This window comes from Suillus subaureus, assembly GCF_016647635.1.
Source record: "Suillus subaureus strain MN1 chromosome Unknown BJ212scaffold_33, whole genome shotgun sequence".
In the NCBI taxonomy this organism is placed as follows: Eukaryota; Fungi; Basidiomycota; class Agaricomycetes; order Boletales; family Suillaceae; genus Suillus; species Suillus subaureus.
In genome coordinates, this window is record NW_024538589.1 from 81275 (window position 1) to 102907 (window position 21633).

The 21633-nt window shown below is 42.5% G+C and overlaps 8 protein-coding genes across 8 annotated transcripts; 3 read left to right on the forward strand and 5 right to left on the reverse strand.

The window, feature by feature from the left end:
- Positions 1–798: 798 nt before the first annotated feature.
- Positions 799–1239, reverse strand: BJ212DRAFT_1220890 (uncharacterized protein; the record flags this gene model as incomplete). Its single annotated transcript, XM_041329379.1, has 1 exon — positions 799–1239. A coding segment is annotated over one exon (441 nt), but the record flags the coding sequence as incomplete, so codon positions are not given.
- A 2562-nt stretch (positions 1240–3801) lies between these two features.
- On the reverse strand, positions 3802–4173 carry BJ212DRAFT_1279258 (uncharacterized protein; the record flags this gene model as incomplete). The annotated part of the gene is made up of 1 exon (XM_041331479.1): positions 3802–4173. A coding segment is annotated over one exon (372 nt), but the record flags the coding sequence as incomplete, so codon positions are not given.
- Positions 4174–5927: 1754 nt separating this feature from the next.
- On the reverse strand, positions 5928–6152 carry BJ212DRAFT_1279318 (uncharacterized protein; the record flags this gene model as incomplete). Its single annotated transcript, XM_041331485.1, has 1 exon — positions 5928–6152. A coding segment is annotated over one exon (225 nt), but the record flags the coding sequence as incomplete, so codon positions are not given.
- Positions 6153–7060: 908 nt separating this feature from the next.
- BJ212DRAFT_1302441 (uncharacterized protein) lies at positions 7061–7934 on the forward strand (the record flags this gene model as incomplete). The annotated part of the gene is made up of 2 exons (XM_041333260.1): positions 7061–7136; positions 7300–7934. 2 exons carry the CDS (start codon positions 7061–7063, stop codon positions 7932–7934), a joined length of 711 nt encoding a protein of 236 aa, XP_041189305.1.
- Positions 7935–9721: 1787 nt separating this feature from the next.
- Positions 9722–11319, forward strand: BJ212DRAFT_1302442 (uncharacterized protein; the record flags this gene model as incomplete). Its single annotated transcript, XM_041333261.1, has 8 exons — positions 9722–9879; positions 9928–10050; positions 10127–10191; positions 10247–10362; positions 10890–11024; positions 11072–11142; positions 11177–11234; positions 11278–11319. The coding sequence occupies 8 exons, from the start codon at positions 9722–9724 to the stop codon at positions 11317–11319; spliced, it is 768 nt and encodes a 255-aa protein (XP_041189306.1).
- Positions 11320–13454: 2135 nt separating this feature from the next.
- Positions 13455–13832, forward strand: BJ212DRAFT_1484299 (uncharacterized protein; the record flags this gene model as incomplete). The annotated part of the gene is made up of 1 exon (XM_041340772.1): positions 13455–13832. The coding sequence occupies one exon, from the start codon at positions 13455–13457 to the stop codon at positions 13830–13832; it is 378 nt and encodes a 125-aa protein (XP_041189307.1).
- A 756-nt stretch (positions 13833–14588) lies between these two features.
- Positions 14589–14998, reverse strand: BJ212DRAFT_1279243 (uncharacterized protein; the record flags this gene model as incomplete). The annotated part of the gene is made up of 2 exons (XM_041331475.1): positions 14589–14749; positions 14824–14998. The coding sequence occupies 2 exons, from the start codon at positions 14996–14998 to the stop codon at positions 14589–14591; spliced, it is 336 nt and encodes a 111-aa protein (XP_041189308.1).
- Positions 14999–20967: 5969 nt separating this feature from the next.
- On the reverse strand, positions 20968–21376 carry BJ212DRAFT_1484300 (uncharacterized protein; the record flags this gene model as incomplete). Its single annotated transcript, XM_041340773.1, has 2 exons — positions 20968–21261; positions 21326–21376. The coding sequence occupies 2 exons, from the start codon at positions 21374–21376 to the stop codon at positions 20968–20970; spliced, it is 345 nt and encodes a 114-aa protein (XP_041189309.1).
- Between the last annotated feature and the right edge of the window lie 257 nt (positions 21377–21633).

Here is a 21633-nt window from a genome sequence, read left to right on the forward strand (position 1 = left end):
GTCAATTTTCATTCCAGTGTGAGTTGGACTATAGTTGAAGTGGATAGCAGTCCTACCAGCAGTAAACATTTGAGGAAGATGAGGGCAAAGTCCATGAGATGCAGTAGCCACCTTTGCTTTGATGAAGTAGTTAGTAGTGACATGTGTGTGATTAAGCCCCTCTAGGAGTGCAGTTCATTGATGAGTAGATGGTTCTTCAAGCTCAGCAATCTCTTCATTGTCTCCCTCATCTCCCTTGTCCATGGGTGATTCTTCAGGGTCTAAATCAAGGATATCACTCTTCAACATCATAGCAATCACAAATTGCCACAGCTTTCCTGTTGATCTAAATGGTGGCAAATCTAAGGATCATAATCATTATTGTTGGTTTGTCATGCAGGTTCTTTGATTTCAGACATGTGTGTATGTTCAGTGGCATCCGCAGACCACTGGATGAGGGCTCCAACTTTACATGTGCTGGCGCTGATGCTCTGCATTAGCTCTAGCTTAGGTATATACCAATTGTTGATTATCATCTTTGTACCAGTCCATGCACCCAATGTCATGATGACATCTTTGTTTTGATGAAAGGTCAAAAGAGATTGGTCAATAGATGCCAATAAATTTTCATCTAGAGAAGGGGATTGTGACATATACCAGACATCTATAAGGGCATGGATTGCAATCATGAATTGACAAGGGGCTGCACTGACAATGAGACTGACAATGTAACACTGAAGATCACAGTGGACTCTGCCTGTCACTTGCTTGAGCTTCATTATTCCACCATAATAGTGATGATAGCCTGTGACTGGCTGGAAAATTGAGTTCCTGAGCTCCAACAACCACAATGCACCACTGAAGGTCATGATTGAAAAATTGCTTGTGCCAGTGATGTAGGGCCTCTGGAGTTAGAAAGACTGAAGGGCAAGCAAACAGCCAATCTTGCCAGAAGGGCACATGGACACTGTTTAGACAATATATGGTGCATCCATCAAAATAACCTTCAAGGTCATTGGGATTGACATGTATCTTAGTGAGCTGATCAAGAGTGATATGGCATGTACATTCTGGGTAATGAAAATTGTCCCCAAACTCCAGATATGATGCCATCATAAATGGGGAAGTTTTCATGTGTACACATGCAAGCATACATGCCTCCAGGGTATCAATGATATATGCTACAAGGGGCATATAGCAATGGTGAACATTTCCCACAGGATCAGACATCATTATCCCAATTTTGGCTGCAATCATCAATGGCTTTAATACAATGGAAAGATATTGATGTATGAGGTGGTCTTTGAGAACACCTTGCATCTGTTGATTAGGGTGTAAGTACTGTGAGATAGAAAGGAGTGCTGTGAGTAGGAAAGCCCTGGATGAGAGTTTCATGTGAGTTTGCATGCAGATATCAGCAAGACTGAGAAGAAGCGGGTGAGCAACCCTAGCACCAGTCATAGTGGTGATATTTGTTTTTTTAGAAGAAAGAATTGTGCCAAGAATTGTAGTACCTTTGGACACTTGACTCTGTAGGGCCTATGTAAGACAGCGCACATTATGGGGTTTGGGTACACATACCTGGAACTTCCAAGCAGAATCACCTGTCAGCCACTCTGAATAAACACAGGTAAGCTGTGCTGCTGTTGTGTACATGTGACAAGGGACAAAATCAAGCTTGTCATGGAAAGTGGGTCGCTGAAGAGGGCTTCTAGGCATTCGACCAGGTCCCTCCAAAAAAGTTGGATTGGATTTTTGGTGCAATAGAGAGATGGGATAATTTGACACTTCCAGCTTGGTCCCTTGGGTAGCATCTCAGCTCAGCTTTGCAATTCTTTAGCAGTACTGAATGACAGCTTCAATCCATGGATCTGTAAAGTAAGGACATGATCAGTAAAAGTGTGAGAAGGATATTAAGAAATATAAGAAGAATAAGAGACTTGAGAGTTGTGAGAAGGAGAAGATACTCCAAAGTTGTGAGTCCATAAGATCTCAAAGTGCCAGCACTGAAAAGCACTCACCATTGGGAGCACTAGAAATTCATTGATTGCAGCCATACTAAGCAATCTCCCATTCCTCTTTTGATGCAAAATCATAGAATAAATTATCCTTTCTGTATTCTGCATACTCATCTGCATCAAAGAGATCCAAGAATGTCAGGCCATCTGAAGAGTAACAAGTCCCCATGCCTTCATACCATTCCTCCGCACTCATGAATTCTTCTCCTGCTGCTTTAAAGAAGTCAACATTTGCATGGACATTGCTCCCAGCATCAAAATGCAGAGGCATATGGTGAGGAATTGGATCAGGGGATCACCATGATTGTAGAACTGGCTCTGCAAACTGAGAAATGTCCACCATGTTGCAGATAGAACTATGACATGATGATCAGGGCTGACTGAGGTAATGAGTGATGCTGGACTCCTTGCTGAATACTTTCCTGCATTTCAGACATGATATTGACATAGTTATTTGGAAGGAAAGACTTGTTTACATGCTTCAAGCACACTTCTTATCTTTGCTTGTACACCCATCATACAAATATATTTACATATGATGAATGATTCTGTAACTTCATCTCCAAGCACTTCTGTAGTCTTATCTTTGTCTTGCAATTCTCCATTTTCTTCTCCAAGAACTCGGTCCTTGTGCCCATATGGTACTTGCTTCAGATATCACCTTCAAGGACCTTATGATGCAACATCAGTTGGACACTGCACATCCTACCAAAGTCTCTCTTCTCTAAACAAAAACAATAATTTATCTTCTCAAATGGGATCACACATTATTAAAGAGGAGCACAGCTTATCTGGAGGGCAGCAGTTTGTGAGTTTGTGCACCTGACATGAGATCACTATTCCATCTTTTATTGTTCTTATTCATTGCGCATAGGACCTTGACTACCCATTATTCAACCAACCAGACCAAGACAGCCACTCCAATCTTGCACTTGAAGCAGCTTAAGCAAAATGCAAGATTTGTCAAGCTCAAAAAGACCTTGCAGACAGCATCTTGGAGCACTACATAGTGCTTACTAACCTCCATTGCTGTCATATAGAAGCCACAAACATGTGATTATTAATGGTTGACCTCAACATGGGATGCATGCATATAGAGCAGAGGAGAAACAGTATCCCAACATTTATTGGGTCCAGGGCTGGTGGTACAAGTCAGGTAGACTATTTTTTGGGGGTATTGATATACTGAGAGCTCTATTTAGTACTCAGCTAACTGGACGACTGAATCTGAGAATTGAGTTTATATTGTTAATGTCTCATACATTGATACATACCTGTATAATCTGTCTTGCTTGTACAATCTGTAGTCCTTGTGGTGTTTGTCTGCTTGTTCACTTGTACTTAGCAGCTTGAAATTTTGAATTACTTGTAATGTCTGTAATACCTTGTATGGTTTGTGTAGACTTGTTGTTCATGTGATACCTGTCACCAAATTAGTAGGTTTGCTGATGAATGGCCAAAGAAATCTTGTCATCTACCTTTTCACCATATTCTGGGATTAACTCAACAACAGTGTGTTACACTTGTCAATGGGACCATGCCATTACATCTATGTTTGCCATGCTGGTCTTCCACATATGAATGCTTGACTGTTCACATCGCAAGTTCAGGGTGGTCGTTAGGACTAGCAATGAAGTGGTAATACTGAATGTAGAGGAGTGGACAGGATAGGTATGATGGTAAGACCAGGTTAGAAGCATGTAGAAGATTCAGCTAAAAAACAAGTTGAACTTGTGCAACACAACTTGCTGAATATGATATATAATCTTGTTAGAATTAGAACACAAACAAAAGAATAGACATACTAATTTGGCCATTGTTGCCTGACATCAATAAGGTCATTATTACAGTTCCCAAGGGGGAAACTATCACCAGGTGGATATGCCTGTACCACTCTGCTTGGCATGATCAGCTGTGGCTGGAAGGCAGAGTGAAGTTGCAGTTGGAATTTTTTCCACATGCTAAAGCACCCATATCTGTAGTTCCAGCAGGTATGCTCACCGGTGGAGAGAGAAAAATGTCTAATGAACTGAGAGAGAGCATGATCAAAGTCAATAATCAAATATACACTATAAATATCAGTTGGTGACAAAGATTTGAAATCTGGTATTGATGTCAGATGAAAGGCAGTGAGGGCATCTTTGGAAAGAATGCCCTTGAGGAAATGGTTATGAACTGGTCAAGGTCCATGAACAGAGTGCATTTTGTCAGGGAGAATGTGAGAAACCCAGGAGAGTGCTGGATTGACAGTTGTCACTGCCTCATCTTCAGTAGGATATCACATTGACAAGTGATGTGCCATGAGAACAGAACAACACATACAGGTTAAATAGTTCCATTGACTCCTGGCAATTGAGAATTTGTACAGACTGCTCCACAAAGTTGTTGGCCTGCTGATTTGTTCATACAAAGAGATCTTTGCAGTAAGTGATGAGCAAACACTCTGTCATATCTGCTGAAAACTGCATCAAAGAGCCCAGTCTCTCAACTGTGCCTCTAAAGCTTTGTAGCAGTTTGAGTTTGGGAATGAAAAAATTGTCCTTAGAACCCTTCTTTTCCCTCCTTGCCTGGGCCTTGATAATAGTGTCTTTGAAGGCATGAAAGTCTGAAAGAGCCTGCATCATCAACAGCAGGGTGTCTGCAGAATGAACTGGATTTTGAGCAAGGTAAATGAACTTAATGAGGGCACAGAGTGTGCAAATAAATCTATGCAGGGCAGCACCTACAATTAAAGCAACAATAGTGCACTGGATATCCTGATGCTCATGGCCTGTCATTTGATTGATATGTGTGATGCCTTTGGTAAAATGATGTGTCCCCACCCGCTTGTGCTAAGCAATGAAGCAAGCATTGAGCTCAGGTTTTTCTACTACCTCCTTGGTCCAGTTGAGTGGATTGTCAGCAAAAAAATTAAGGCAGGCATGTAAGATCTTATAAAAGAGAAAGACAGATGGGCATGCATATATCCAATTATGCTAATATGGCATGTGAACTCCAGATAGATTGACTGCATTGGCTGCCTTCTGGAATTTGTTGAGATACCAAACATCAATCATTTTGGAGATCTTGCAGATAAGTTGTAGCATATGTTAACCAGTATAAGGAGGGTAGAGAACTCCATCACCAAAATGTTCTTGTAATGCCATCATTAGAGGAGACACATTTTTGCTGACTGTGGCTATCATGCAAGCCTCTGGAAGGTCTCATACATGAGCAACGAGTGGTGTAAAGACATAACAAATGAATTTAAAAGAATCAGGCATAAAGCAACCTGTCTTGGCTGCCAGTTTGAGGTTGGCACAGACAAGATCAAAACACCTATGCCACAACCAAGCCTGAAGAATGGTTTGATAATTGGAATGGACATGAAACTTAGCAATGGGCATATAAGTGATACAGTGCCAAGCCCAGAGTGTGGCCTTAGAGCAAACCTCTGAATCAAGATTACTGATAGTGATGAAGATGGGGTGCATCTCAAGCCCCCTGGTGGTTCTTGTCACAGGAGTTTTATCAGACCCTAAAATGATTGGGACTTGCATAGTACCTCATGGGAGACAGTCCTATATGAAATCAATCTTTGAGTTGTAGACTGAGCAGGAAAAACTGACCTGAATTTTCTATGCCAAATTGGCACTCATATAATCTCCATACTTGTGCTGGTTCCTGACATTGAGTATGTGTGACTGAAAGGTTATATGATTGGCAAAAACTGGGTCACTGAAAAGTTGTTTGACAACCTCTAAAGCATTGCGCCAAATGAGTTGGATGGGATGAATTGTCTTGTAGCCTGTAAACTCTAGATTTGAAACTTTCCATTCTGCAAAGCAGGGTAAAGTGTCCATCCAGTCCAGAAGTTGATCTTTTGAGGTGGAGGATGGTTTTGGGACAAGTGTTAAACTATGAAAGAAGAGTCAGACTTGCTAAATAGTACTACTTAGAGTCTCCTACCCATTTCAGCTTCAAGATCTTGTTAATCTGTGTCTGATTCAGGTTTTTGACCAAGAATCTAGCTAGTTCCCACTCCCCTTCATCAAGAAAAGGATAGTAAGTGTTTACCTTCCACTGATAATCATACTGATCTTCCTGTAACCTGTCAAATAGGTTTTTGCCAAGACTAAAAACATATCCAGAGCAAGGATGAACATGGCCAGTGGTATCCAATATTAATGGATGTGAACCTCACAACCCAGGAGGAATGGGCAATTGTTGTGGACATGCTTTATGTGGCCAACAGGTAGACTGTGAGTTGAGATGTAGAACAACTGCTTCAATGGAAGAGAACTCCCCACTGCAGTTAGGACACAATCTGGTAAAGATACATGCATGGATAAGCATACCGGTAACAGTGAATGATATGCACATTTTATTTGCTTTGGGCAATGAACTCAGTGTTGCAGTTAGAAATTCCAAGTCTTTCGAACTCTGCTGTATGCAATGCTGACTGTATTCACAGTGTGACAGGATATCAACATATCAGCCTGTAATTGAAGGCTGGAGAGATATTAAGGCCAAAGAAACACTAGGCTGAAGTGATGCAGTTTTCTGAAGAATTTTCAGTCACTTCTTGAGCCAGCATGTCCCCCTCACTTCCATCTTCATCTCTCACATGACACAGCAGTTGCCCTCCTGCATCAAGCAGTCCTCCATCGTCTCCTCTATCAGAATGTTCTTCAATTCCCAGTATGGGAAACACAACAAGAAGAGAACTGGAAAGTAGCCTTCTAAAGTTGGGTCGAATGTGCTATGCCTAGCTGCTGTTCAGCCCTAAAGGGTTTCTGGGCTAAGCTCAGTGCTCAGAGAGGATAGGAAATCATGCTAATAACTCTCAGTCTCAGACTGGTACTGGTAGGTGGTGAAAACTATGATGATTATATAAGCACCAAAAGTGTGAACATAACACTAAGTAATATCTGCCTATACAAGCCCATGGTAAATGAAATTCCTATACTGGGTCATCTCTCTTATTTTCACCTCACATCTCAGGGAGCTCCCCTGATACCAGACATTCCAACTTAAGCACTTCATTTAAAGGTATCTCCTCAGTGAGAAAGACACCACCACCTATGACTCCAGCTTCCATAACCAAAGGCCTATTTTATGATCCATCCACATCTCTGGACCTTTCCTACAATGCTCAATGTCAGTTCATACATGAACAGATGAGCAGAAAGTTTGTTCCATACCCTCCTGACCCAGCTCCACTTGAGGTTCATTTTGCAACTTATCTCACAGGGTGAGAACAGAAACCATATGTGCCCAGTGAATCTCTTGTCAAGGTATCATATATATTTCCATTACCCAGTTCCAAAGACTCATCTATATTTTATAAAGCATGCTGGATATTTGGAAAATGGCCTTGCACAAATGTTTCCTTTAACACTGTACAAAGGATACCAAGCACAGCTTGCTTCTTGTGAGACTGTGCACCAGCACATGCTGGCTACTGCATGGGAAATTGAAGAAGCTAAGTGCTTCATCATGTTCCCCAATGCCATGCACACTGATAATGAAGACTGGCTCAAATTTATGGATGATCAGTTACATAGCTTTAGGAGCCTTTTTTCTGAGCATGACTACACAGACATTAATAATGATCAAGACTACCTTCAAGCAGTCTATGAAGATAAACACAAAATTCTCAAGGTAATCTCATACCAAGCTGAGCATGTGGTGAGGGTTTTAGGCTCACATTTTGGCAAAACTTTCCAATCTGAAGTTGGAGCATCCAGATTCTCCCCATCACAACCTGGGGTTATTGATGATGAAGATGACAGTATTAGCAGGGCATCTATGAAATCCAAAGCTGATGGATCCAGATCCCCCACTGGCAGTGGGGTTCTTGATGACGAAGATGATCCCAAATATCTAGGAACTTATGCAGACTATACCACAAGCCTTGGCATTTGTCCCAAAGCCTCATGCAGTGCTGCAATGTGAGTTCCTATCATGGTAAGTGGGGTGCATGTATCTGTTCATTATATCACACTGATATATTGATAAGGAATGGTGTAATACATGTGTTGTTCATTCATCATGGTGCTTTTCATGACTCTATTGGTTTGTCATATGGATACTGTTCTTTTACATCCTCACCCCTTTACAGTGGCTCAAAAAAGTGTCCCAATGTTTGTGAGTTTTCATGTAATTGCTTCATTGTGAGTCAGGGCGTGGGAATCTGAGATTAGTGTGTGAAAATATGGACATTTTAATCTGGTGACTCATTGGGACACTTTTTAACTTTCAATTTGATTAATACAATCTCTATAATTCTAGTACTTGGTGTGTCCTCCTGTTGCTCTAATCACCTCTACCACTCTTATAAACATACTTTCTATTAATTCCTAGCATTGCCCATTAATAATATTCCCTCACTATGCTGCAACTCCCTCCCATAGCTGAAATAGCCCCTATGAAGGATCTTAATATACTGCAAGTAATATCCTGAGCAATTTCCAGAGCTGTTCAGCAGGGTTGAGGTCTGAAGACTGTGCTTGCTATGACAGAGTAGTGATAACATTGTTTTCAAACCATTTGATAGCTGACTTGGAGTATGCTTGAGATTATTATCCTATTAGAAGATAGTGTCTTCTTTAATGATTTCTGATTTCTGCATGCTTCCAAGCAGACACTCCTCCAAAATTAAGATGTTGTGCTCTGCATTTATCCTCCCCTCCAGCTCATGGAGAATTCCTACTCTATTTCACCTCATATAGCCCTATATCATCAAGTTTTATCCTCTAAATTTGAGTATTTCCTTGACTTCTCTTTGTCCAAATAGTTCTTCTGCATTTTCCCATACATATTCCTGGTCATTTGACCCTATCCTCTTGGTTTTCATCTCATCTAACTAGATATCTCTATTTCAGTTCTCAAAGTCTAGTACTGGTGCTTTAGAACAAAGCTAGTCTCTTCCCTCCATTGGCTGAAGAGAGAAGAAGCTTTTCTTCTTGGTTTTAGCTTTAAGGGTGGCTGCCTTAAGAGCATTCCTGACTATTTGAGTGGAGACAATGGTGTGGATGGTGGAATCAATGCATTTAATGGCTTGAGTAGCATTAGTAGCCTGCCTGGTCAAAATGTGATACACAAAAGATCTTTGCTATATGGTATAAGCTTAAAAGGGTAATGCGATTTGATATTTTCCTTAACTGGAATGGTCATTTTGATAAGTCTAGCAATAGTATTCTGCCCAGACCAGCTGTAGTAGAAATCTGCCTGGTAGACATATAAGAGGAGCTGAGAATGAGAATAGGGGCTATTTCAGCTATGGGAGGGAGTTGCAGCATAGTGAGGGAATATTATTAATGGGCAATGCTAGGAATTAATAGAAAGTATGTTTATAAGAGTGGTAGAGGTGATTAGAGCAACAGGAGGACACACCAAGTACTAGAATTATAGAGATTGTATTAATCAAATTGAAAGTTAAAAAGTGTCCCAATGAGTCACCAGATTAAAATGTCCATATTTTCACACACTAATCTCAGATTCCCACGCCCTGACTCACAATGAAGCAATTACATGAAAACTCACAAACATTGGGACACTTTTGAGCTACTGTATTTCTCTGCTTCTTTAGCTCACAGTCACTGAGTCACAAGATGTAAAGTTTGTTTGCATTGTTTGTGTGCTTCCATTTGTATTAGAATTGTAATCAATGCACCCTTTGCCCTCCCCAAAATGATTCTTCCTGGATAACTAGCAAATGTCCCTCACAGTGCAAAGGTAAAATGAAGATCACAAAACCTGCTCAAGGGTCCAGTCTCAACCTTTCCCATGCACCCGTGGGCACACAGATCAATCTCCCTAATGAACAGCCACAGCCTCCAGCTCAAGTGTCTAACTTCAACCCACATCAGTGGCAGCACCACTTAGATGCACACAACTAGTAAGTGCACCTGTCTATTTTTCTGTATACTACTCAAATTGCTGGTAGCCCGACCCTGAGTAACTCAAACCCTCCAAGCGCCAGCTTCAACAACTACTTAGATTCCTTTGGCACCAGCTGTGCAAACTCAAGCCACCCAGATTCCTCCAGCTCCAGCTACTCTAGTGCCAGGTACACTAACTCACTGTCTGGTGCTGGCTACAGCCACTTGCTGTCCAGCCCTGGCTACACTACCCATTCTTAGCAGGACTTTGCCCATTCTCAGCAGGACTTGTACCTTCTCAGCAGGACTTTGCATATGTGGATTATCAGGTAAGTTCTTGCCTGCACTAACAAGTCTAGCACTTCACTTAACTTTCCACTATAGCACCCAGTTGGGTTAGTGATGATGAGGAATTCCAAGCCCTTTTGGTCCCACCACCAGATCTCCAACACTTACAGCCAATGTTGATGGGTGAGATCTCCAACTCCCATGTGATGCATGTAAGTATCATTAACTTCTATGTCATCAAAAATCAGCCTGACAATACTAGACCACAGGGCCCACAAGGACATCCAAAACACATTGTCATGAAACTCAACACATGCCCCCTACACCACATCTTGTTATTCCCTCTGTGATGCCCATGACAACAACAATGATGATGATGGGGACAGTGGTGGCACCTGCACCTGCAGAATCTACTGAAGGTCCCACTACCAAGATAAGTCCTGAGACATGCAAAGAAGCAATCTTGGCCTTGAAAGAGCAGATCCTATACATTATCTTTTCTGATGACACATTAGCATCCCTCACAGCTGACAGAAAATGCATCATCAAAAAGTCATTTCTGAAATAAGGCCTGGAATACCAGCACTTCTTGGTATGTATCAACATGCAAATACTGACTCATATTGATTCTTTGACCCTACTAGTTACAACCCACTGGACAGCTAATGATAGGGACATCAGAAACATTTGATGTGCAATGATGAAATTTTGCACTGCATTCACAACAATCATCTGTCAGGCTGTTGTGATAGGATATTCCCTCTTCCCTCCACAGGGCTGTGATATCCTCCCAGATACCTTTCATGTTGATTGGGTATGGCACCTCATTGTAGATAATCCTTTGGCATTCATGCATCAACACTCCTTGACTACAGTAAGTGTTTATTTATTTTTGAGAACACTCTTATTTTATTTCAATAGGACAGTGCACTTATCATTCACATGAAATTCAACAACCCATTCATCCTTCACATCCTGGCAAAACTTATATGGTGTTTGTCCTTCCAATTACACACATTTCTTGAGGAATCACTACACCACCAACTACATTATGCTATCAGTGCAGCCAGCAGCTTTACAGAGTGTGTGTTGATGGAGCAGGGCATGTTACAACTCACAATGGGTAGGATTGCTCCCCAGATGGCATTTCCAACATTCAAGAAGACTAATCTGAACTTGGATCAACTCAGTGATGCTGAAAATGCTGTTCTAGACAAGTTTACAGACAGCATTGTCATTTACAGGTGCTTGCAACAGCATACCAATATCAAATTATCTGATTTTGATTTTGAATAAATGCATGTATACCATTAATATATTCACATTAGCTAATACTACTAGTATCTCACTCATGAAAAATTTGATGCATTTTAGTACACCAGTAGTCCAAGAATGGTATTTTTCTCTCAGATAAGCCAAAACAACATTTATGAATGCATGCCCTGAGCTATACCAAATGCAAGTTGTTCAGAACAACTTTTGAACTCACTTTCAACAGGTTGACTCTTTTAGATGCCATCAAAGCTTGATGTATGATGGTCAATGCCAAATCAGCACCACAAGTACTCTAAGTGAGTGCAGATGGGTATGAGGGACCCCACTGGACAAAAATCAACTTTTGAAAAACATTATCAAACTTTGCTCGCATGGTGAAAATGTTTACTGGAGGCCCTTGAACCTGAACCACCACCATGGTTGGATTTTCCCATGCATGAAATGCTAGCAAGGTCAAGCAAACCATGCTCACAGTGAAACACTGGCTGTTAAGGTCATGTGCTCAAGGGGGTTGGATCACAAGGGCTTGGCCTCAGCTCGTACACTATGCCCCTTTCCCAAGTATGTGCCCTTAATTTCCAGGGGCTAGAACAGTCATCTGGAGTTCCTGGGATTTGACTAGGGCGGACAATGGATGTCTGGATCTGAAATGTGAGATAAATCCGACGGACGTCCGGATATTACCTGGGCAAGCAGATAAGACTAATCTGGACGAAGTCTGGACTAGAAACTAACAGAGGATAGACTACCTTAAGGTAGAGTTGGAAATGTAGTCTAGGATGCAATCCTAAGACTTGGAATATGACAAGAGACTTATCTTGAGTCCAGAGGACACAGGAATGAGCAGGAACTAAGATGATATTCGAACTGGAGTATTTCTGAGAGTTATAGGAGGTTTATATACTGTAGGTATCATATAGGAATCAATCAGCAAACATAAAGGCTATGTACTGAAGCATATGCAAAGTCTATTAGTAAGTAGGATGGATCATAAATAATGAATACCAGAAATGAAATGTATGTAATGGATCAATAATCAGAAGGGAAACATAGTTAGCCAGAGTCCGGAGACAGGGGAAGTCTAAATGGGGTTGGGCCTTGATATAGGGTTTGGATTGCAGAAGGGAGATAAAGATAAATCAGATCATTTGAGATCCAGATCTTGGATCTGGATATCCAGAGAAGTGGATTTAGAGTTAAGAGTCTGGAATGGCATATGACACTGGCCCTCAAACAACAATGCAATGACTATTAGAGACCCTGTAAAAACACCTACTACACTGCCTAATACAACTAAAGTACACCACCAAAACACAATGCCTGACCCACTCCATACTACACCAACCAGAGCCAAAATAAAACCCATGAATGCACACAATGCATACACACCCCCTACCTAGAAACCAACAACAGAAGTCCCACCAACTACAAACCAGAAACCAAAAAGCTACAAAGAACACAACCAGACTAATATAAAAACAAAACTCCTGCTCACCAAAATGACACAAACCCCCCAAAAGAAAAGAACAAGCACTGGATAAGTCCTGTACCAAATGCACACCCTCACACAAATCACCATAGGTATATCATATGCTGAGCAGGCTACTGAAATGAACCCAGACAACCAATAAGAACTCATATCTCACCACCAAGTCCCTCCATACATGTCAATCAAAACACCACAAACCCACACAAACTAAACACATAACAGGCGAGACATAATAACACCCCCTAAGAAACCTTTCGCATTTAATCTTCCCTTAAACTAACAGAATACAATGAACTACCTCTCACAGAAACCACAACTAGGTTCTTATCTACTACCCTGCACACATGCTCACAATGGACACAACAATGCAAGACACAGCCATGAACACAGCCTTACCAAACAAATAACCTCATGAGAACATGCCCCCCTAATGCTTATAAGCCTCCCCCCTAAAAAAAAACACAAACCCCTAACCTCTTCAGTGGAATGAAGGACCAATTCACTATTAAAATAGCCAACATTAGTGCCCATCCATCACCAATGGGAACCCACCAACCCCTTCCTAGACCCTACTGCTCTGGTTCCTATTACTTCCCTCCCAATGCCTTAGATGATGAAGGAGACTCAATGGAATCACTGTTCCTACCCTTGATCCTGACCCCCAACCCTCAACCCTCACCCCCTTTACCAACCCATGACCACACTGAAACCAGGGCACCCATCTTCACCTGCCCTGCTCCCTCACTGGTTGTAGTAGGAGAGACTGGGCCTGACAAAGAGACAATCAAAGAGGACCTATCCAACTCCATTCATGCACCTAGGAATGACAAAGACACCACAATGTCTGAGAATCCCTCACTCATTAATCCCTCCACCCCCTACCCATACCAGTCCCTCCAAACCTGCTGCTCCCACTGAGGAAGACCTCCTCAGGGCCCACCTAGCTGTAGTGGAAATGAACTGCTCCATCATCAAACTAAGCAGTGTGAACTCTCTCACAGCAATCCCTTAGCACACACAGCCTAACTTTTGGACTTCTTGGCCCCAAAAGTTATCACAGCATAGCTTAAAGTCCCTCACCTGAAAATTCTTGTCAGAGTCTTCAACCACAATGGAAAGAACCTATTAGTAAAAGGCCCTATCCTAGTTGAATGCTTCCACAAAGCAATTACAGATATTGCACAATACATGAACCAAGATGGTCTAGAAGTGAAGGTATCCCCCTGTGCCCCAAAGCTAGCAAAGAAGAAACACACCAATCCCTAAGCTTTCTCACATACAATATCTTGGAAGAGACTAAGAATGACATCCTCATGCAGTGCATATGGTCCTCCCTGGACATCACCTTTGCAGCCCACCAGTTCAGCATAAACACCCCCCCCCCCTCCTACTCTTCTGCCTCCACAGCTTCTCAATCACAGACACCATCACAGGGCTAGCATAGAACACCTGCAGCATGAGCTTGAGACTGGGAGGTTTGATGACTGCATGCATCTCTGGCTCCAGACAAAGGCATCCAATACTAAGCTGGTTACCAATTTTAAAAATCATGAGGAGCTGGCAGCTGCTATCTTGTGCTCCATTCAAAGTAACTCATTTACCCCCTATTTTCTGGTTGAACACATTTGCTGATCTCCCTCTAATGACAGCTCACCAGGAAGCATATAAAGAACATCATATATTACATTGTGATATCCATCTTGGCAATATCTTCATCAATGAGAATACAGGCACATAAATCCTCTGATGTTGCTGCAGATCTAATGATATGTATGGTATTACCTGTCCATGGTTGGTGTGCATGCCAGCCTTCTCCAACAGCCAAGGTTGAACATCTGGAGGAGCCTCATGACCCTATAGTGTATGCATTGAGAACATTTGGTTATTGATGACTCTAACAACTTGTAACTTGCCTTAGTGCAATGTCTGTTGTACCATGAAAGATGTATAGCTTGAAATTGTGGCCCTCCAGATAATCTAGTGTCATGCACCTCCAACAAGTGTGGATGTTCCAAGGTGGCCAACAAATTCACCTCCAATGAAGATCTAATATGACTAGGAAGTCCTATAGAAACAAATGTCATCAGTGACCCATCTGTGTTTCTTAGCTCCAAATGATGACTGTATGATATAAATATTGTATGTCAATGTGAGAAATCAGATATCAAAGATACACACTTAGGAATGATAGACATTTGTATGCACAAGTATGACTCTGGCGACTTCTTCACACCTGCTTTATACATAGCTGCAAGCTGTGGGTTGGGATACTATAATGTCAGGAGTGGGACAGAAGCCCTATGCAATGACATACCTTCCTGTGCAAGTCTTCAATGCCTGTGACTCTCTCACCTGACTTAGCATATGACCTCTGAACCACAGTTCATTTGGTATTGGCATCTCTGTCCTTGAGGTGCTTTAAAGCACTTGTTTGTGGGGATAGTGGATTGTATGATGTTTTGATAATGATGTGCTTGATTTCATCTTCTTCAGCATCAGATAATTGCAGACTGTAAGGATGGTGTGAACCATAGAATTCTTTGTGGTTCAAGCTTTGAATTGGAACTCTGGTGAGATTGCCAACTGGTGCAATGCAAACACTCTGAACTTGAAGACTGTGAGAGAGCAGTACAAAGTGCTTAGTAATATTAATTAGTTAAGAATAGCATAATTGCAACATTTCATATGCACTTTTGTATGATAGCATCAAAGAAGCAATCAGAAGCTAAGAGATCTGTGTAGTCAACATTTGTTAAGATCCATGCTCAAGGGAGAGAGGAACTGACTCAGAGGGGCTTGGCCTCAGCTCATACACTATTCCCCTTACCCAAGTATGTGCCCTTCATTTCAGATGAAGTCTAATAATGGTTTGATGAAGTCTGAAGGACTTCCAGAGGCTGGCTACTCTGGTGGAGTGTGGGAGGACTTCTGGAGGAGTACAGGAAATACTCAGAGGAGTTTCCACTGCATAGGAAGTGGAGAGACCCCAAGGTAATATCTCTATGAGAAACAGAATGGAAGGATAGGAGATCCAGAGGACAGGAGGACAGGACATCCAGAGGTATGCAGGACAGGACATCTGGAGGTCCAGAAGGCATAGGGGCTATATCAGACTTTGTCCAATGTAGAAACAAAGAGGTAGAGTTGGAGAGACAGGAATTAGACCTAAGTCTGGAAAGAGGGTAAGTGCTGGAAAGGCAAGATTCCAGCCTAGGGAATCAATCCCTAGGCCTGATAGATAGGATAGACTTAGGTGAACCAAAGTCCAAGAGAAGGTTGAGAGAACAGGATCTAGATGATAGAACAGGAACTAAGATGATGAGGACAGATCTAAGATGATATTCAGACTGAGGACCCTACTGGAGTTGTACAGGGGTTATATACTAGAGGATATCTGAGAGGATCAGTAAGCAATGGAGTAAGGCTATGTATGAGCATGTGGAAACACATTAGTAAGGTGAGATGGAATGTCATATCCTGCATATCCGGATCTCAGATCTGACCCTTATCTCAGATCCACATCTTATCTCCAATGCTATCCACATCTTATCCCCCTCCAATATCTCGTCATTCAATCTGTCCACTCGTCTGGTCTGGTCCACAACTCATCTGAATCCACAACCAGCGCTTGTCTCTTTTCGGTAACCCCCTAACTCTGGTATTTTGGTTATCTGTATATCTGTCCTGCTCCCTTATCTGCTACCTATGTTTCATTTCCGTTTCATTATTTGTGATCTGTTTCTACTTACCAATAGACTATCCACATGCTTCATATATAGCCTTGGACTCTGCTGATTGATCATTCATGTAGATACCTATAGTATATAACCTCCTGTAACTTTCTGTAGTACCTCAGTTCGAATATCATCTTAGTTCTGCTCATTCCTGTCCTCTGGACTTGAGTACCTCTACTCTCGTCACCCTCCAAGACTTAGGATTGATTCCTATAGTCTATCCATATCTGCCTCTGTCTCTGACAGTCCACTACCATTAGTTTCTAGTCTGGACTTATCTGGATTAGCCATACGATACTTATCCCTCATCCGGAAGTCATCTGGATCATTACGCTACTTATCTGACCTTCCAGACACGCTAGGCTTGCCTTCCTGAAATAAGGGGCAATACTTGGGTAAGGGGCACAGCGTATGAGCTGAGGCCGAAGCCCTTCAGATCCAGTTATCCTTTGAGTACGACCTTAACATGGAACATAAGTAAATGAACTCAGAGATGAAACTAGTACAAGGATCAATTAGCAAGACAGAAACTGAGATAACTGAGAACCAGAAAGGCAGAATGCCTAAATGGGGATAGGTACAGGATCTCAGATGGAGGGTGGGAATAGGTCTGGAGATAGTAACAGTTAATATCCAGAGGTCCAGAGATCTGGGAATCCAGATGGCAAGATGGAAACAGGACTGAGATATGTGAGGTGGTGGATGTAGTCTGGAATCCAAGAGGAGGTAAAGTCCAGATGTCTTGCTGGATGGAATGTGCATAGGGTGGACAGGATAGGGGTGTACAGATCAGGCTAGTAGTGGAGATCCAGAGGTCTGAAGCTCAGGGGTAAATCTGTAGCAGAGCTAATCCTGCTTAGATATGGAGCACATGGCAGAAGAGGATCTGGGAATGAGTTGGAGGTGGGGTCCAGAAATAGGCCAGGAAGGCTGTAGGAATATTATGAGATCTAGGTCCAGTACATGGGATATGACAACATTCTTGGACACTGCATACCTTTCAATTAATGCTTAAGAGAACATTGAGGCCATAGTAAGGGGAGAAGCCAAATGCATGTGCACAACTGTGGGTGCGATATAATCTGTAATCAGTTGTCTTTGAATAGAACCTACATGTGTATTGGTTTCATCATTTTGTGCTCTGAAGAAGAATTCTGATGACTTACCTTTTGGAGGCGATCACAGCATGTCAGCTAAATGCAAGTAGGTAGGCCCCACTATTGATGTGATAGACACCCTGAGCCCAAGCTCAGCAATGAGTACTAGTGCATCAATGGAACCACCAGAGGCAATAGCAATGAATTTGCTGCTGATTGAGTGCCAGTCTAAAAATGTTCAATATAAGACCCCACAGAGGGGACAACCTTTGATTTCACAGTTGTATATGCCTTTCAAGTGGACACCTGTCTTGACATGTATGCTATTGAGCATATTGAGTCAACAGTAGTTAAGCAAAGAAATAGGAAGATGCACCTTTGACACTTGCAGATAAGCATCATGTAGTTGACCATGAGAAGGAAGTTAGTACAGATATCCCTACTGGCTATCCCTCTGCATCTGGCCACAACTGATAACAGAGACACATCCTCCACATATGGGGTTTGTGTGTGACATGTGATGTCTCACAGCCAGGTAAGTGGATCATGGATTGATGACTGATAATGCATGGATGCCAATTCAGTGATAATAGTCACAGCTTTATCACTGCAAGAAATCCTGGGTTCATCTGAGGCCCACATCCTACAAGAACCTTGTAAAATTTGAGTACCACCCACTGACTGAACATCTCTATCATCTTGCACTTCTTCCTCCTCACCAAACTCACCCTATTCACCATACTCATACTTGCTAGCCTCACCATACCCACTGTCTCGCCCTCTGTTAAGAACCATGTTGCTCAAGGGGGAGAGAGACTGACTCAGAGGGGCTTGGCCTCAGCTCATATGCTGTGCCCCTTACCCAAGTATGTGCCCTTCATTTCATATGAGGTCTGATGATGGTCTGATGAAGTCTGGAGGACTTCCAGAGGCTGGCTACTCTGCTGGAGAGCACTAGAGGACTTCCGGAGGAGTGCAGGAAATGTCCGGAGGAGCATGGGAGAGTTCCAGAGGAACACTGGAAGTGCTCAGGAGAGTTTCCACTGCAAGGTAATACTTCTACAGGAAACAGGATGGAAGGATAGGAGGTCCAAAGGTCTGGAGGACAGGAGGACAGGACAGGAGGGTAGGAGGGCAGGATGACGGAGGACAGAAGGACAGGAGGACAGGAGGGCAGGATGATGGAGGACAGAAGGACAGGATGTCTGGAGGTATGAAGGACAGGATGCCCGAAGGTTAGGAGGATGGAACATCTGAAGGTATGGAGGGCAGAATGTCCGAAGGACAGGATGCCTGGAGGTACAGGGGACAGGAGGTCTGGAGGTCTGGAAGGAATAGGGGCTACATCAGACGAAGTCTGATGTAGAAACAAACAGAGGTAGACTACCCTAAGGTAGAGTTGGAGGGACAGGGATTGGACCTAAGTCCAGAAAGAGGGAAAGTGCCAGAAAGGCGGAGCTCCAGCCTAGGGAATCAATCCCTAGGCCTGATGGGTAGGACAGACTTAGGTGGACCAAAGTCCAAGAGAGGATTGGGCAAGTCTAAGTTGATATTCAAACTAAGGAAACTACAGGAGTATCTACAGGGGTTATATACTGGAGAATATCTGAGGGGATCAGTAAGCAAAGGAGCAAGGCTATGTATGAGCATGTGGAAACACATTAGTAAGTAAGTCAGAACATAAGTAAATGAACTCAGAGATGAGGACTTGTACAAGGATCAATAAGCAAGACAGAACAAGAGGTAACCAAAAGCCGGAAGGCAGAGAATGCCTAAATGGGGATAGGTGCAGGATATCAGATAGAGGGTAGAAATAGGTCTGGAGATCTGGGGATCCAGAAGACAAGGTGGATACAGGACCAGAATACGAGAAGGTGGATATAGTCCAGAACCTGAGATGAGGTGAAGTCCAGATGTCTTGCTGGATGGAGTGCACATAGGGTGGACAGGATAGGGTTGTACAGATCAGGCTAGCAATGAGGATCCAATGGTCCAGAGCTCAGGGGTAAATCCAGAGCATAGTTGATCCTGCTGAGGTGTAGAGCACACAGTGGAAGGGGATCTGGGAATGAGTTGGATATAAAGTGTGGTCCAGACATAGGCTTGGAAGGCGTGGGAATATGATGGAATGTGGGTCCGGATTGTGGGATATGACACCCTCCATGACCTGCTTCAGCTCCTCTTCATCATCATCTTTATGTTCTTCAGGGCCACATGCAGTATCAATATTAATCCACAAACAACAAGCACCTCAAGTACATTTCCTTTGTGGACAGGTATTATGAGGGTTAAAATCAAGCTCAAGGGGCTCCCCCTCAGGTTCAGGTTGTGGAAGCATGCCAAGGTCAAGCTCAGGGGTCTTTCCCTCATGGTGGAATTGTGGAGGGCTACCAATGCCAGCATAAGATGAAGATCTATGTCATTTTCTCACAGGATACAATAAACCATCATGATCCAACAGCATATCTTCACAACATCTACAACAATTAATTGGGGTATATGATGGAAGGTGTCATATCTGCATATCTGGATCTCAGATCCAATCCATATCTTATCTCCATTCAATATCCCCTCATCCAATTTGTCCACTTGTCTAGTCCAGTCCACAACTCATCCAAATTCACAACCAGCGTTCATCTCCTTTTGATAACCCCCTGACTCTAGTACTTCAGTTATCTGCATATCCACCCTGCTCACTGATCCATTACCTACATTTCATTTCTGTTTCATTATTAGTGATCCATTCCTACTTACCAATAGACTATCCATATGCTTCATACATAGCCTTGGACCCTGCTGGTTGATTATTCCATTAGATACCTACAGTATATAACCTCCTGTAAATCTCTGTAGCACCTTAGTTCAAATATCATCTTAGTTCTGCTCATTCCTGTCCTCTGGACCTGAGTACCTCTACTCTCGTTACCCTCCAAGACTTAGGATTGATTCCTATAGTCTATCCACATCTGCCTCTGTCTACAACAGTCCATTACCAATAATTTCTAGTCTGGACTCATTTGGATTAGTCTTACAATACTTATCCTACATCTGGAAATCATTTGGATCTGCTATGCTACTCATCCAACCCTCCAGACATGTTAGTCTTGTCCTTCTGAAATAAGGGGCAATACTTAGGTAAGGGGCACAGTGCACCAGCTGAGGCCAAAGCCCTTAGGATCTATTATCCCTTGAGTACAACCTTAATAGAAGGGTTCCTTGTTCTCAAGGGCATTGCATATCAGAGGTGATTGATTGAGAATGAACAGTAACTGGGGTCAAAGAAGGCTCTGGTGTTGGAAGCATGTTATGTGAATTGAGTGCATTGCACTGGTTGAGGACAGTGCATAGATTAAGATTAGGCACCATTACCTTTGCATCACAAGTGATAAATGTAATGATGGAGTAGGTGGCATTAAAGTGTCCAACATACAAGGACTGTATGTAGAGGTCAATAGCTGAGCATTCTGATAGGTCCCAGCTCCAGAACAGAATAGAATATGTGAGGACAAAGTACAGCTATCAAGAGCAATAAATACACATTGTTAAAATCCAATACCTGATGCTTCTCCTGCATACTAACCTGCATCATCATGTCTTGATGAAGGGCATGTAGTTGAGGTGGGAGGGGCATTCTGCTCTCCAATGATTATAAGAGATTGTTCACTTGATCAGGGGCGATATATTAATGATCTTTAAGCTTCCCCAACTCTATGAAGTAGGGAGGGTTTTGTAACCTAATCTGAAAAGTCAGGCTCAATTTTGCACCATGTGAACTTCCTTCCTTTTTTGTCCATCAGTTGTTGTTGTATGTTCCTCATGTTCCAAGGTAGGCCCAAGTCACTTTTGATGGTGTCATAATCAATCTCTTGCTATTAGCAGGATACAGTC